The sequence below is a fragment of the Pavona decussata genome, unplaced genomic scaffold, assembly GCF_977016875.1.
Source record: "Pavona decussata unplaced genomic scaffold, jaPavDecu1.1 SCAFFOLD_168, whole genome shotgun sequence".
Classification (NCBI taxonomy): domain Eukaryota; kingdom Metazoa; phylum Cnidaria; class Anthozoa; order Scleractinia; family Agariciidae; genus Pavona; species Pavona decussata.
Window position 1 is genome coordinate 586,369 of NW_028145579.1, and position 17,288 is coordinate 603,656.

General features: G+C 38.4%; 2 protein-coding genes and 1 pseudogene across 3 annotated transcripts; all 3 read right to left on the bottom strand.

Moving 5' to 3' along the window:
• Positions 1 to 306: 306 nt before the first annotated feature.
• On the bottom strand, positions 307 to 2,758 carry LOC146464180 (uncharacterized; the record flags this gene model as incomplete). The annotated part of the gene is made up of 2 exons (XM_085130138.1): positions 307 to 697; positions 2,450 to 2,758. Coding segments are annotated over 2 exons (513 nt in total), but the record flags the coding sequence as incomplete, so codon positions are not given.
• Positions 2,759 to 5,837, bottom strand: LOC146464181 (uncharacterized). The gene is made up of 4 exons (XM_085130139.1): positions 5,735 to 5,837; positions 5,072 to 5,391; positions 3,704 to 3,872; positions 2,759 to 2,772 (listed from the first exon to the last, which is right to left on the bottom strand). The coding sequence occupies exons 1-4, from the start codon at positions 5,835 to 5,837 to the stop codon at positions 2,759 to 2,761; spliced, it is 606 nt and encodes a 201-aa protein (XP_084986265.1).
• A 3,169-nt stretch (positions 5,838 to 9,006) lies between these two features.
• LOC146464182 (alkaline phosphatase, germ cell type-like) lies at positions 9,007 to 16,972 on the bottom strand (annotated as a pseudogene). The gene is made up of 8 exons (XR_014868592.1): positions 16,775 to 16,972; positions 14,668 to 15,023; positions 14,210 to 14,214; positions 13,705 to 13,808; positions 12,878 to 13,018; positions 11,747 to 11,854; positions 9,951 to 10,240; positions 9,007 to 9,277 (listed from the first exon to the last, which is right to left on the bottom strand). The product of XR_014868592.1 is annotated as an alkaline phosphatase, germ cell type-like (transcript).
• Between the last annotated feature and the right edge of the window lie 316 nt (positions 16,973 to 17,288).

Genomic DNA, 17,288 nt, shown 5'->3' on the forward strand with positions numbered 1-17,288 from the left:
TCACATTTGTTGGAAAAATGTTTCGTTAGCTGCAACAATGTTTATGAAAGTGACTCGCAGCACCAATGGGAAACTGGTTTGGCCCTCCACTAAGGGATGAGGAGATCTGCACGCTTACATAGGTGCACTCTGATTTTCTAAAATTAAATATTTATTTAACGTTTTTAAATTTGCAACGGGTGCTCCATACCATTTCTCACTTGCATGATGAGTTTTAGACCCACTAACCACTTTTAAAACATTTTCAATATAGGTAGTTGCAAAGAGAATGGCTGGAAAACCTTATAACTTGCGGTAGCCGGACAACTCCAACACCAGCTCGAAATTTGTAACTCGCAACGCCATGATCGACATGCATTCTAATCACAATTTCTTCTAACCAATACTTACGACCATGCATTCGATGCTTCTTTACATCTTGATTCCCATCATTGTACGATTAGCTTTCCAGATACAATCAGGCTTCAAGCCTTCAATACACTTTTAGCATAATTTATATCAAACTAATGCAAAATTCTTCGAACAAATCTGGAGGACATTGAAAGTCTCCTATCAGTTCATCGAAGTTAATGTGTCCCCATGATCCGCTTGAAGAATCAATCAACTGAATTTGTGCCAACTTTCCTTTATAAGCACTGATATCCCAAGTAACTCGACGCATCGCCTCTGAGTTTCGTCCAGTTGTTTTATAAACAGCCTGACGAGTTTGTAAACAAACAAATTTGTGTGAATTTAACAAAAAGATTCCATGTTGCCGTGCGTCTGTTCAGTAAGAGATCACAGATGACGTAAAAATGTGGTAAGAACAAAAACGTTGCACACGAGGCGCAGCCGAGTGTGTCACTGATGTTCTTACCAAATGTTGACGTCTTCTGTGATCTATTACTGAACAGACGCACGGCAGAATAGAATCTATTTGTTTTATATAATAAAGAAGCTAAAGTTGTTAATGGTGACGTCATCTATGCGTCTGTCCTCCAATAGATCATAAGTAAAAACCAAGCAAAATGCGTGTAGAATTTAGCTTATTATATGAACAGTTATTACAAAAATAAATATATGTTGTATATTGACTAAAGACATCAGTATGCTATGATGTGACATTGTTTAGAAAACAATAATTACAACAAAAAAATAAAACGTCTCACGCTCCAAAAATAAATTACCAAACTAAAAGGAACCGTACTTGAAAATGTAATTTGATCCACGGCCCATGCGGTTTTTTTGGCATAATTAATATCGTTGTCCGGTACATGCGTGGCATTGACAGTTTTGATAGATTACGAGAGTCTATCATTATTTTACCCAAATATATTCCCCGCACAAACTATGAAATTGTTTATTTATGTTTATTATAACGCTGACATCTAGGTGTTTATTTAGTCAAGTAAACAATAAGCTTTCTTAAAACTTATACTTTCTTTTGAAAAACGTGGCAGTAATATAAATGTCGAGACTGCGCATTCATAAATTCCATGAGGTATTCTCACGCGAATTCTCCAAAATTAGAAAGCCCATCAAAGTTTGCTCGAATAAGCATCCAGTCTACAATACGTGATTTAATCCAAGAACGATGAGCCTGTTATGACTCTCGCAAGTTACACACTAAGTTATCCAAATAGGGAAGGAAGGCCGGGCAGAAAGGGACCTAAAATTGAACATTCATGGCACTGAAAGCTAACGGCAACATGAAGTCTTTAGACGTTTCTTTGAAATTTATATGGAAACAATTTGGTATGGCAAATCAGTCCTTAACTAAATATTTCCATGGCAAGAACAAATTAACAGTAATGCTTGTAGAGATTTCTAGTTATTCGGTCTTTTTTTTTTAAATATCTGTTGCTCTTCGCTGCTTCTCCATTCTATAGCATTTTGGCGTTGCTTGTTATTTTGTCCTGATGATAGTATGGCATCTTCGTACCATTATACTAAATCAGGATTCCATTTCTGTACATATACATACCACTTATGTTACTTCTCCTACACTTGACAATGAGGACGTTATTTTGTTTGTTTGCTTGTTTTTGTTTTTATTTTCTGGCTTTCTGAGATTTTAAAGTAATCCAGAAATCCGAGACGGTGAATTCAAGATGGCGGCTGTTCAGAAATAATGACGTAATTACAATGCGCCATCGTCCCACATTGCGGACCACAAAGGAAAGGAATTTTGACGTAATAACACGCTTGATATGTTGTTAGAGGAGGTCGGGCAGAATATGTCTGTCCTGGCTTAGAAACTAGAATTATCTCCAGCTTGCTCAGATTGCTTTCGTTCTTCTTATTTTTAGCTGCGGTTTTCAGTAAGCCATTTAAGGTTTCAGTAAGCCAGATATTTGCGGCAATGTGAATGTAACGGGTACAAATAATTATAAATGTTGTTCCGCTTTCGGGCATTCCAAATTCCACCGTTCAGCTATGCTTCGTATTAGTAAACCGTTTAGATAGTTACCTGCCCATCGACAATTAATTCCACTCTCTCGTGTTCCATGTTATTCCCTCCTCCAATTAAAAAGCTTATACTGTTACCAGTCAAGCGGAGAGGCGGTGATGTCAGGGTCCCCTGGGGTCCGTCGCCTTGAGTGGCTCCAGCTGTATGTAATTGTGAGGGCCTGTTCTCGTAAGTTCCAATCCACCAGTTTCCTTGATGGTTTGATGCTCCAGCATTTCTAGACGCTGAATTGTCACCGTAGGTGGGTTGGTTATTAAAGGCTGTCCCGTATCGAGTCCAGCCAGCGAGATTCTCAATTTCGAAATCAATTTAAGTCGCACATTCTACAAAAAAAAAGAGAGGTCATACTGTGATTGTAAACTTTAATCCGTAAGTATGTTATTATATGGACCCTTCCGCAGGTAAAGGGGATTTAATTTGCCTATGATATTGACTACTATTTTAATCGTTGCTCGCTTTGCTCTGATCATTAGTTTTCAAATGAGTTTTGCAAAATCTAGCATCTCGTAATAATTATTATAATTATAAAAATAATATATCATTATCGCAAATGCCAAATAACTTTGTCAATTTGAAGCCAAGGAGAATGTCACACAACATGGAATGGAATTAACACTTGCCATAAAATAACGCTAGCTCATATTACGCATTTGCCGTTCGTACTAATGCACAATTGGTACAGTAATCATACACATCACTGTAATACAGACACCAATACATGTATCTAATACGGACACCACCATTCTGGCTATGGCTATTCCCAACCGAACCCAATTATCGTATGCCTGTAATCAAGCTTTTGATCATGACCCCTCTCCACAGTCTACAGTCCCTGATGGTGTCCAAAGAGAGAAAGAGTTGGCTGTATTTATTTAATTTTATATGTAGTGTTCCAATTCCTTTCTACTTAGAACATTATACAACTTTAGGAGCTGAGTGTTAACGTAGTGAATGCCAAACTGGAGACTGAGATACCTTCACTGAGTGGAGACATAAACAATGTTTGGCACCGAAATTGTGGTATAAGTAAATGCTACTACTACTACTACTACTACTACCACTACCACTACCACTACCACTACCACTACCACTACCACTACCACTACCACTACCACTACCACTACCACTACCACTACCACTACCACTACCACTACCACTACTACTACTACTACTACTACTACTACTACTACTACTACTACTACTACTACTACTACTACCACCACCACCACCACCACCACTACTACTATTACAAACCTGGGGCGCATTCAAAGTCTCCTCTAAGGTCATCAAAATTGATATGGCCCCAGGACCCGCTTGACTTGTCAATCAATCGAATCCTCACATACTTTCCTTTGAAAGATTCAACTCCCCAACTCACTCTGGTCATAGTTTCTGAGTTTCCAGTACTGGATTGTACGGCAACCTAATGAGTTAAACAAAAACAAAAACACTGTAAATGGCAATGACCACTCATTATTTCTAAAGATGTTATGAATTGAAGCATTGCCGGGTTATCCAGTTATACATCACTTTAACCCGGGTTATCCGGGTTATACATCACTGCTAGACGTTTTATGCACTCAAAAAGCTATTTTAATTGGGTGACCTTTCACGGCGATCAACTCTTCGAGTCAAAGTCACACGGCGAGCTGTGCCGATCGGTTGGTTGTTGTTGTCAAGAGAAGATTAAACATAATGGTAACGCAAAACACTTTATCTGTCCACTGAACATGGTGAATTGTAGACTTTTCATAGTCCCCTATTTTTCCGTGGGATTTTCGAGACTTGTACTGGCTTCGATCGAACTCCCGCCATCTTGGTTTGAAAGGCGAGCGCAACCGCAGGGGGAGGGTGTCTAGACTACTGAGGGGAACGGGAGTGGGGAGGCGCTCCTCCTCACTGACTTAACGTGCCCATACTAGGGCCTCCTTTGGTAGTTTAGGCACTCTCCCCAGGATGTGCTCGCCTTTACAAACCAAGATGGCAGGAGTTCAATCGAAAATCGCACGGAAAATAGGGGACTGTGAACAGTCTAGTTGAATTAAGTACGGTACCTACTAATACAGAAGTATTTTTGTGCAGTTTATGACTATGCAGGAAAAGTAGATCTTAGCAAGGGCTATTAAAACCCAAAAAGAAAATTGGGGGCAACCACGCATTTTTCAGAGATAATTTAGCAACAGTATTTATAAAAAGCGCCAAAATATAAAGCAATGTATGGCAGTTTTTCCTAAATAGAAGCTTAATTATCTCTGAAAAATGCATGGTTACCCCCAAATTTCTTTTTGGATACCAAGTACACTTCCTAAGTTCTGCTTTCTCCACATAGCTTTAAACCGCTCAAAAATATCCCCATAATAGTGAGCACTACCCATAGGAAACCCGAGTATCTCGAGATGCGCAGAACGTATGCGCAGTAACAATAGTAGGCACCGTCCTTAAGGAATAAATGGACATCGTGGCAACTGAAGTTGCAGTAACTTACGTAAGACAGGCCTTATTCCAGAGCTAAAAATATAGAAATTCAACAATTAAATTTTATCTCCTTGAAGCATAATATGGATGTTTATAACAAAAAAAAATCAAAATAGTAAATACAAAGAATCAATCACTAGAAGTTACCCCTCCATCGACCAACAGCTGCACTCCAATTGCCCCATCGCCCCCTCCTCCGGCAATCAAAAAACTTATACTATCGCCCGTCAAACGCAGAAGTGGTGACGTCAAGGTCCCCTGGGGCCCGTCCCCTTGAGTGGCTCCAGCTGTCTGTGATTGTGAGGGCCTGTTCTCGTAGGTTCCAATCCACCAGTTTCCTTGATGGTTTGATGCTCCACCATTTCTAGTCGCTGAATTGTCGCCAAACGTGGGTTGGTTGTTGAATGCTGTTCCTGTTCGAGTCCAGCCAGCGAGATCTCCATTTTCGAAATCAAATGTTGCACATTCTGTATGGAAACACAGGCGGAAATAACTTATTAAGTAAAAGTTCTCTCAACTTCATCCAATAATGATATAAACGAATTTCAAACGCTCTTGTATTTAACAATTACACTGACGTGAACGCGTTGTACATCAAATAGTACTCCATTGTAAGGCATATTTACGTTGGGTAACAGGTGATCAGGAGGGAAGGCGGGGAAGGACCTTACAAAAGTACGACGACAGCATTAACACCAACAAAACCGTCACTTAGAAATAAATATCTTGCCTATTCCCTATGAGCCTTTTCTTAGACCTTATCTCGACACAGAAGCATTTACTTCTACATATATATAACTTGGCACTTACTTCGTTTGTCATTTGCAGCTGTTCCCTGAACATATATATAATTTTCGCTGGGAAACGGCGAAAACACAAATATTGCCCAAAGAGGGAAATTGAAACGATACATCGTCCGCTCTTAATTAGCTGTGGCCGCAACTTGAAAGATGTAAGATAACTAGACATAATGGTTGATTGATAAAACCTTGCGACTGCTCTTAATTACACTTAGTTCCTGAAAAGTGCATTTCATAAACAATCAAACAGTAATAAAAATTGGACAATTCCTGACACCTCAGAAGCAAAAAAAAAAAACCAGCAGTAGGTAAACGGTAATTGCATTTCTTCGGGCACCGTAGTGTTGCTAGTGTATGTCAGACAACAGGCTCAGTGAAATTACGACTAAACATTTAGAACCAAAACCAACATCTACTCCCAATCTTTAGAGGTCAGGGGCCCGTTTCTCGAAAGTCTTTCGAGAAACGGGCCCCTGAATGCTTAGCGTTGCTTATTTGAGTTCGTATGCAAGAGGGTATTAATCAAGGGAAATGAGCGCTATCTAGACAATTGCAATTGTGAACAGAAACCACATTGCATTCCTTCAAATGAAGTTTGTTGTCAAACAATTGATCAGGCATAAGTGTTAGGGAAAAAAATAAAGCCAAAAAGTAGGGTTAGGGAAGGTACAAAATCAAATTCAGTTTAAGTGAGTTTGCTTCATAACCATAACTTTGTTAAGAAGCGATCTAACAACAACAAACTCTGGTGTCACTTCTGACTAAGAACAATCTTTAAAGTAACTTGCTTAACGACAAAAATGATAAGCCGAATTGGAAAACATCTAAACATTTTGGTACTGGTATTTTCAGTCAATGTAGAAGAAAATGTTTAATGATTCGAAAAGGTTCAGGTTTTACCAGCAACGGCGTGAATGGCAGCATTGTTTAAAAGACATCGGGTGTTATTTATAAGCCCTGATAATGGTCTCCTTGAATGCCGCGTACGTAAAGGAAAGCCCCATTACCACATGAAAAGATATGTGATTACAACAGAAAGGCGTCTTGCAAAACTCTTTGTTAGGCAGTGGTAAATTAAAATGTCCTCGGCAACTTAGGCAGGCTAGAAGGGCTCCAAAACAAACTATAGACTTGCCTTAAAACGGATATATAGAAGAAAAAAAATTTTATCGGCGTTGTCGCAACAATCTTGTCACAATCTTTATTCAACTTGCGAAAAACGCTTGCTGAACAAGCTTACGCCATCTCTTTTGGAACTGCACGGTTAAAAATTCGCGCGAAAATCACGCGCGCAAATTGGCGATCAAAGTTCAATTCTTTCTTCTTTGACAGTAAATAACATCCTACACGGGATTGCAAAAAGAAAGCAACAAAGCTAAACTTTAAGTTCTTAAATCCTTCTTAACACTCATAAAACAGGAATGCTCACTTTCCGAGATTAGCAATCACACCTTACGTCAGTTGGACGCTATATTTATCACAGGTCTCAAGAGGTATAACAACCTCAAGACAAGTAGTGTAGCCTTCATCCTTCATACCTCAGTTATAATACCCATACAAATCCAGGGAGGGGTATAATTTCCATGCTTCATACATATTTTCTATCTATTAATGACAGCCAAGGTGGCCTCTCTTATAAGTCTGGTGGTTTCTTGAGGTCTCCTCGCCATTACCTTGACCTGAAATTGCATGATTTCTTTTTTTTTAGTAAGGCATGATGATGATGATGATGATGATGATGATGATGATGATGATGATGATGATGATGATGATGATGATGAAGATCCATACCTCAGATCTTTGTTATATGTAGACCTTAGGATTTGGGGAGAAGGGCCGCCGTAAAAACCCACAGAAAATGCAGTCTATTGCTTAAACAACAACACCAGTTGGACATCTGTAGTATCTCTGTTGTTTGCAAAATGATATTTCTTTAGGAATACCCTTAGCACGGCTTACAACATTCTCTGCTAGTTTGGTTTCGCTGAGTCGCTATTTGGTCTCTCATTAGTATTCCTGACTATCGGTGATTTTGTTTATGCCTCTAAAGATGTTTGACAAATATTACAACTTAAGCAGTTGCGAAAAAAGAAGCCCAGCTTCAACTGGATCCGAAGCCGTGTCCTTCACGATACCGGTGACAGTGCTCTGGGTCATTTTGTAACACTTCATATATTTAATTCTACCTCTTGCCTCCTCTACGGAGATATTAAGAATTCACAAAATGACCAGCTCTCGCTTAGCTTGATAGCTCAGTTGGTAGAGCACTGCACCGGTATTGTAGAGGGCATGTGGGTTTCTTTTCGCAATTGCTTAACTTACGAACACTGAGTACATAACATGCGCTGCTGTATGGTCTCTAATTTATGAATTCTTCATCCGAAGTTCAAATACATGTAACCGTCATTTCATATATCTCACTTACAAAGCACTTTCAGGAAGAAAATTTATTTGGATCGCAGTGATTGACCTAAGAAGGGAATATCGTGATTGAAAGTAGAAGATTGAAACGATCCGGAAGCCTTTTTTTTGGTCGACTAATCACCACCATTATTCGCTCTTGTATGTTAACCAAGCAAAACTTTTAGTAAAAATGCGCGTATCTATATTCAACTATTAAAGTCTTAAAATAAATGCAATGGTATATTTTAAGCCTGGCGACGATGTGTTATTCAGTCAGTGACACAGGCATATCGGAAAAAAGAAATCCGAGTGCTCCTAACAGAACTCGAACCTAAGACCGATTACAATTACGGATGCTCTACCACTGAGCTACAGGGGACTCGTGGGCCACTAAACTAGATTCATAGGACAAACATCCTGAGTACTGCTAGGATTTGATGGGTAGATACATGAGAATGATGTGTTATTTAGTTAGTGACACAGGAATACGAGGGAATATGAAATCCGACTTCTCCCATTCTTAAGCTAAACGAGTTTAAAAAACTCGTATTCTACAGGACAAAAGGAAAAAAATTCGAAACCCGAGATTAAAGCAGAGGATTCCATTTTCTTTTTGTTATTCGGCTGAGAATTAAAAATATGAATAAAACAAAAAACAATTGCAAACGCGGAAAACTTTAGAAAGCAAACTTGTTTATTTATCTGCATAATTATGTTTATTGTTTTATTTGTCAGTTCGTTTTCTACTACGTTGATTAATTCATAAAACCGGTTTTTCACCTGTATACTTGATCTTGTTAACTACCAGATATTTCATGCCATTTAATAATTTACTTCAATAAAACATCAATTTAAGCCAGGATAACTTTCAAGTCGCATAGCTCTTTCTAGTTGCAAATACTATTTCTAGTTTTCTTTTATCCTCTGACAGTCAGGGTTTTCCAACAGGCCATTGCCACAATGACAAAGAGTGAATTAGGGGAAGTGGCGTAAGCAGTACTTTTGGCTCTTCCTCCTCTTTTCACGTGCTTTTCACATGAGGTTTGCTTGCTGCTACTCAAACACAGCGCGTGATCCATCACGTGGAAGACATACTGCTGTTCAAATACGCCATGAAACAGGTAGGCACCAGGGCCGTCAGCGAACACACCTAGGGAAAAAAATTTAGTTACGTGCGTAGGAGAAGCACAAAGTTTACTGCAATAGTGATAACTATTAAATGCAGTGGTACATGTAAGGCTACATTTTTCTAATGAATAATGCTTTTTTGCCATGAATGATTTGATCCAAATTTTGCTACACAGTTAGGTAATGAGTTACTTGTGTCATGAAGCTAAGGCAAAAGGGTGTAAGCATGCTCGATTCCTCCTGGAGAAGCCGCTCACTGCGCATCATTTGAATAGGAATTTATAACTAAACCGATACTTCCGACAGTTACTATCCTAGTTAGATAAAAATATAATAATCCTAGTAATAAAGACATTTGCACAATATAGGCAAAATTCGACAAAGCGTGTAGCGAAACAGAAAATATTTCAAGCTTTTAACATTGGAAATTTTCTCTTTAAGTGTAGAGGAATGCTAAAGAAAGTAATTTATTTGTCTGCCCGCACCCTCGCTCGCTCATGAGAGCATGAATATTATACCTTTCCCATTTAATTACCAAGCATAAAATTTAGCTCCTGTAATATATGTTTTTTTCTTTGATCAAAATTTTAATGAAATTAATACCGTTGAGATAAAAATAATAAAGGAGTTAAAATGATAACGATGATAATGATGATGATGATGATGATGATGATGATGAACGACCTTTCACATACCAACATCTTCAGTTCCATGAGTCTCAGAACTACGCGGCACTGTAGCTTGTTGTTTGTAGTCTTTATCTGCTGTGTCTACCCCTCTCAGGTCTGGACGAGCACCATCGGTAGCACCCTCTCCATTAGCGTAACCAAGAGGAGTGTAGGTCTTGTTATCAGAGCCCACTGCAAAGTCGCCGTCTAACCCAAGCACAGTGGCACAGTGTTGAATATTGGGTTCCCACGCTTTGGGTAAGCGCCGATGGTAAAGACGTGTGAGTGGTCAGCGGTCACTGTTATCAGGGTTTCATCTAAAATGAAGGTAATCGATAATAATAATAATAATAATAATAATAATAATAATAATAATAATAATAATAATAATAATAATAATAACAATAATAAGAATAATAATAATTTATTCACGTGCTATTTTAAGTTTCGCTTGGCTCACAGGTTACGCTACGCGCCCTGTGGTGCTTCTTATACTGTGCATACAGATAGTTTTACTGCGCATAATAATAATAATTTGTTAACTTATATTGCGCAGGTATCAACATTGCTGTTTTCAATTGTGCATTATAATCTTGAAGAAATAATTGGACGTACGTGTATTTAAATGTTTTTGAAAATGCAGTACTTGGTATAAGACATTTTTTACCAGCACCGGCCTGGTAAACCATGCTTATGTTGTCTTTGAAAACCTAGAATTTAGACTCGAGCAAAGCAAGTTTGTTATCTGCTATCAGATAAGGCGTTAAGCCAGATCTAGTAGAGAACACGTCTAGAGTAGAGGTGGTGTTCATCAAACTTAACTTGTGGTCTAGTAAGTTAGGTAATTTTTCGTAAGCCTATACCAGAAAAACGTTACGTCATTTGCAATAAATTGTCGATCCTACAGGAAAAGAAATTTCAACCAGAAACCCCCCTCGCTCCCCCCCCCACCCCCCCCCCCCCCCAAAAAAAAAAAGAAGAAGAAGAAGAGACCATACTTGTGACAAAACCCGTAACAACAACCACGACAACAACAGAAAAATATCTGTCGGACATTTCCCAAAATTACCCGATTTATATATCAATCTGCAAACAAGAAACGTTATCTGATATATGATAAGGGGTGTGCACATCGATGGACAATTGAATTTTTTTTTTTTTTAACCCACAAAAGCGTGCTGACACGCTGACAAGACTTAAGGTGGTAGATTTCTTTATGTACTTTATATTTCTTACATTTTTAACTTAAATTACTCCTAGAATAAGATATCAACCCTCTCTGAAGCAATTTAAAAGAGTCATACGTAATCAGGACCTTACGGCCCTAGCAGAAAATGTCAGTAACTGTCGAGGCTGCAACCTATGCCGAGAATGATTAGGGTTTACATGATTTTTTTTTTTTTTGCGATTGATGTATGAAATTTTATTAATATGGTTTAAGATGTAAATTTTTAATTCATTTTTATAATTTTTTAGAATTTTTAGAATTTAGTTAGGTGTCCACTATTAGTAGAGGGGACTTCTCCCCTCAGCTACATTTCTTGACACGTTAATAAAGTTATTATTATTATTAAATTACTTATCGTTCCAAAGCTGTCATCTACTGAGAAATCAGATAAAGGATGAGGACTGCTTGCAGATTAAAGGAACAGTGGTAAATAACAGGGGCGGTACTTCAGTTTTCCCTTCTCCTCAAAAACTAACATTTCTAAATTCCAATTCGATCTGGACTCTGATCGAGGGCCACAGGTTTGTCAGTCGCAAAAGGATTGTTGTGTCATCCTCGTTTAACAATGTTGATTTATTTAGTAGGGTCTTTTTACCTTTCTTAGTCATTTCTATAGCCTTAGCCACTGCTTTATCCAGAGCTACCGTGTCACGTAGAGCTCTGAAGGCATTGTTACCGTGGTGACCATGATCGATGCGTCCCCCTGTCGAATAAAATTAATTTTAAGAAAAATGACGACGTCGACTTTGCTAAAGCTCCTTACTAAGAGTGGGACAAATTGGTGAAGCTGTACGTTGTAGTTAAAATGTTGCAAAAACAAAAAACTTGAAGTAGGGATGGCAATCATTTGATCACTTCAAGGTGTGAGTACTAACCTTAAACTTAAACTAGTTCAAGGTTCGATACGCGCCTTTCGTCATATGTGGAGGGTTAAGTTTGTTCAAGAGCGTTTTCACCCTCTCTGTTTGTTTAGTTTATAAACAAAAATATTTTTTAATCCAGTCGAAGTTGAGGTTGGATATCCATTATCACCATTACATTGACAGCTCCAAATATGTGCAATCGGGTGTTTTGATGGTTGCATGCTACATAGCATGGGCCCAGTTGTTCAATGCCTGATCAAGCTAATCGTGGGTTAACGTGAACTTTGATTTGAGTTTAATTACTAATCAATAAAGATTCTTCAAAAAGATTTTTATTCCTCAGTTAACTCAGGCTTTCCTTTATCATTAGTTTCAAATTAATTAGCTTATAAAAACACGGGCGAGATCAAAACCTCGGTTAACTTTTAATCGGGGATTAGCGTTAATCGGCTTTCGAACAACCGGGCCCAGAGGATATTTCCTACTGGAGCAGAGACGCCACCCAAGCAGTGGAAACGATAAATGAAATGGTTTCTCTTCGGTAGTAAATAGACTATTCATAATAAAGGCGTATATTGTACAAAAGTTATTTCACTCAATTTAGTTGTCATGAGTAACTATGCTGGCGCAATTATGGCGGTTGAGTTTGTCATATTCAGTACTACTCGTTTATTATGAATAATTGCTTCCAACTGATGTTAGTTTTTTGGCACGAATCAGCCCAAAGAAGACACTTGCTTGTAACGATAGTCAGTTTGAAGGATTATCAAAACAAAAACATTTTCTGATGAATGAAATTTTCTTAAATGAAAAAGGATATGTTGAAGAACTTTAATTGGACAGCAACTTGACAACTTAATTACCTTCGACTAACAGGAAGTATCCTTTAGGGTTTTTCTGCAGTATTTTGATGGCCTTTTCTGTCATCTCAGCTATTGATGGTTCACCAGCAGTGTCATTAACCCGGTCCACTTCGTACTGCATGTGAGAGTATTCAAAAAGTCCTGCAATGCATTTTATAACATATGTTAGCGGCCATTCCCTTCTAAGAGGTCATTATTAGTCCAATGCCCTTTTCCTAGAACATTTGTTAGTACGATTTTTGGGGCGTTGCAACATCTAACATGGTTGGTAGAGAGCCAAAAGAACGAACAACAAAACAATGTTCCCAGCCCTAAAAACGAGGTAGCTGCAGGTTACTAGGATCCAGTGAAAATAGAGGTTTTGAAGGGTGCAGGTCTAATGCGAAGTTGTAAACATGACGTGTGGCCAACGACCTCCTTTGACAAACAGCCGCGGCAACCTTTGTACTGTTGGGTACAAATTGTGTTACAGTTAAAGTGTTTGACGACCAATAATAATAAGAATAAGTAGAAAAAGCTTATCTTTTCCAATGAACGAACGAACGAATCGAATTAATTCAGTGAATCACTTAAAAGTATACAGTATAGAACTGGTTGTGAACACCATTGCTACAACTATTACATTCTGATTAAAAATATATAAAAACCAAAACATGAATGTATACTGATTACTGTGTACACTGTATACATATTCATTTTTAAGGAAATAAATTAAAATATATACAATTTGGTTACTTGGCACTTGAAAGGAGAAATTACAGTTAAGAATGAAGATCACAGTTGAAAATTCTAAATATACCATCTCGTATGTAAAATACAAAACATACCCATCACGTGATCAATCTTCTCCACATCAATCTCGTCAAACTGTTTTTTATTCCACACGTATTGTTATTTCGGATGTTTGTCCAGCCACTCCTGTATCAGGTCTCTGCCGTTTCAAAAAAAAAATTCAAACAAATTTCATTTCCAAAACATTTTATAAAGCAGCTGGCCTCATCAATTTATCGAGTCTGGTAATGCATTTAAAATTGAGTATAACACAGCACAATACGATACGATGGTGTATTGTGTTTGTGTTGTGTTGTTTTGTTATCTGTTTGTGTTCTTTACTTTGTATAATTCTTGTTGTATTCGTTTCGTTGTGCTAATTTGTTATGTTTATATTCGTTTGTTTGTAGTCTTGCAGTCTTGTTGTTGAGTTGCGTTGTTATGTTGCGTTGTGAGTTGCTCTGTGTAGTTTTGTTTTGTTTCGTTTTTGTTGTGTTGGCTGTTTAGCATTGTGTTGGTTGGTGTGTTTCGTTTGTTTTGTTTTGTGGATGTCTGTTGTACTGGATCTATTGATTGAATGTTGTGTGTTAATGTTAGTTATGTTTAGTGCTCTTTTGTGCTTGTGTTGTACTGGATCTTTTGAGAAATGATTGGATGGAAAGGTGATTGTGCTGTAGCACTGGCATCGATGGATAAACTGAATGACAAAAGGAAATTGCTCCCTTTATATACTGTTCGCTCAGTTTACTGATTCCGCCCAACCATCCGGGTGGTGTCGCGCTTATATAGGCAAATAACAATAGCTTGCTGACAAACCAATCAGAAGTGGGTGGTGTCATCACATATTAACCAACAGGACAGAAGCAATAAAATAATTAATGTAAATAAACTTGACAGAATTAAAATGGATTAAATTTGAAAATACTGGAAAATAATCGTTAAAATGAAAGTGTCGTAACAGTTTTGTCTCAACATTTTAATCACTTATTCGACCCTTTTCAACGCGAAACTTTACATACGTTCATTTGCATCTTCATTTTCTTACCATCTCTTGTCTTCACTCCATTTAGAAAGGCTGTCGCGGAGGCGGCGGAATCTGCTCCTTGCAGGTCGACAGCGTACGTCTTGGCCATAGCCGACCAAGGGAACTCCTCCCAACTCACCACATTCTCCTCTCCTGATTGGCCCTTCATCTGTCCGTCCAGGATGCGCGCGGCAGTGATTGTTGTGATTCCCATTCCGTCACCCAGAAACAAAATGGCATTCTTGGCAGTGTTCGTATTTGGCTTCACCTTAAGGTTATCTTGAATCAGCTTAACGCCATCCTTGTACCACTGATTATTGCCTTGATTTTTTAGAATGTCGACACTGGAAACTGCAAGTAAGTAGTGCACGTTTTGTCAGTCCTTTTAGGTGACATTGTAATGTGGCTACTACCCTCTCCATCTTACAGCCTTCGTTTTTTAAATGAATAAATTTCAAAATTCAAACCTGAATTTTTTTCAGTTGCGTACTAACTGTCTATTTGCGAGGATCTTTCTTCTATTTGATCTTTCATCCGCAGTTCAAAATATATGTTTCATATATTTACATTTATTTATTTATCCTCCACGGGTATATAATACGACTAGTCTCCTACGCAGCCGTTCTCAGTGTCGTCACGCGTCACACAACGCTCCTCCTCGTTTGTGGGGAGGAGCGTTGCGTGACGCGTGATGACAATAAGAACGGCTGCGAAGGAGACTGCAATATGACCAGCTCCCAGTTGGCTTGATAGTTCAGTTGGTAGAGCACTGCACCGGCATCGCAGAGGTCATGGGTTCGAATCCCGTTCAAGCCTGAATTTTTTCCAGGCTTTCTTTTCGCAACTGCTTAATTATAAGTTGCGAACTAACTGCGAGGATCTTTCTTCTATTTGTTCTTTCATCTGCAGTTCAAAATATATGTTTCATAATTCATTTGAATAAATTTCAGTAGCGTAACAGTTCTCGTAAGCTTGTTTTAATTGTGTAGCAGCTGCCATTGTTTCTAGGGTTGGGAGTATTGTTCTGTTTTTCTGGAAGGCTTAGAAGCCAATCACGTGAGACCTTTAAGAGCTGCTTTAAAGCCTATAACTTTAGATTTCTTTCAATCATGACTTGTTAACACGGTCTTTGTCATTTAGTTAACCAAAGTTTCTGTTATAGTCCCGTTTTCAATTCGTCCATTTGGGACACAAAATGTTCCAAAACTCATGCAATTCGATCTGGATTATTTTCAAGCACTTTATCATGACTCTCTGACTCGGGAGATTGCGCAAGCACTCCCCGTGTGATTGACACTAAATTTGATTATATATTTATTTATTTATTTATTTATTTATTTATTTATTTATTTATTTTATGCATTTCCGTTTGAGTCTTTCATTTCAATATATTTATATCTTTGCCATGCTTTATAAACACAAATATACAAACAGGGCAAATGAAGATGCAGCCCGTTTTTGTCACGCCAAATGTTTGTCCGTTACTCGTGAAAATGCGTTTTTTAGTACGTGAAACGCGATCTCCCCCCCCCCCCCCCCCCCCCGCCCCTGCATGCATCTCGCACAATAGTTTTGAGTTGCGCAATTTATGTAGGTTATCTAAACATGTCAGCATTCTGTTGATAAGCCACTCTTTACGACTGCCGCATTTACGATGTCGGAAATTCGCGTGATCTCAAGTCATCATGCGTTCGCGATACCTCAGTAAGGCACGGCAAGTGGTAACCAAGGACTGGGCGGAAGTTGAACTGGGCAATGGGTAAAACAGTGTGAGAGTGCAGTTATGTATATGTTCTCCTGGTTCTCCTCGCGTTACAGTTTGCAATACTTTAAAACAGGAGCCTGATTATAATGGCTTTTCTTATGGAGAGAATTACTAAGCAGTCTCTTGTGTTTCTCAAAAATCCGAGCGCCCCTTCTTCAACATGCCAAAGAACAAGTCGTCGCCTCTGTAGTAACTTACTAGTTTTGGTGACAGTATTTAATTCATCAGGCAGGATTAAACAAAACAGACAGTCACTAGCCAAAGACAACAGATCATGGCTCTACAAAAAATGTGATGGAAGCGAAGGGAATTTCAATTACTCCTTGTAAAAGCTTACCTGTAGCAACACGGAACGCCAAACACAGGCATACCATTGTACAGATCATGGTGAAATCACTTCCCAGTTGACCACAGCAGGTTTTAAAACAAATAGTGTAGCGACAGAGCTTATAGAAATTGATAACTTCGGTTTAGGCTTTCTCAGTTTTGCATCTAGTTATGCAATGAAACCAAGTGATTTTGGCAGGCAGATTTGGTTTGCTTTTCAAACAAAAGCTTTTTTTTTTATCAGTGTGCAGGTCGGGAAACATGTGTCAGTGAATGACATTGTCAGATACAAAATGAGTCAGGAAAAGCTCTTAAACTGAGTTTCGACTGCCGGAGTCCTTTTAAATATGAGACATTTACTTTCGGTCGATCTGCACCTTACTAACATGTATTTAGATCATGAAAATTGGTAAACGTGCAAATGAATTTTTCCCTCTTGATGAAACGTTTTCTCTTTATCCAGCGGGTCCCTTTGCATCTGCTGGAGTTATTTACGGCGCCTGTTACGCCCTCTCGTATGTTTT

Excerpts from the sequence above, each read along its gene's own strand:
- LOC146464181 (XM_085130139.1), bottom strand. The coding sequence starts at position 5,837 with ATGTATCGTTTCAATTTCCCTCTTTGGGCAATATTTGTGTTTTCGCCG. Across the intron at positions 5,392-5,734 it reads AGCTGCAAATGACAAACGAA|AATGTGCAACATTTGATTTC; the intron begins GTAAGTGCCAAG and ends GTTTCCATACAG. Across the intron at positions 3,873-5,071 it reads AGCTGTTGGTCGATGGAGGG|GTTGCCGTACAATCCAGTAC; the intron begins GTAACTTCTAGT and ends TTAACTCATTAG.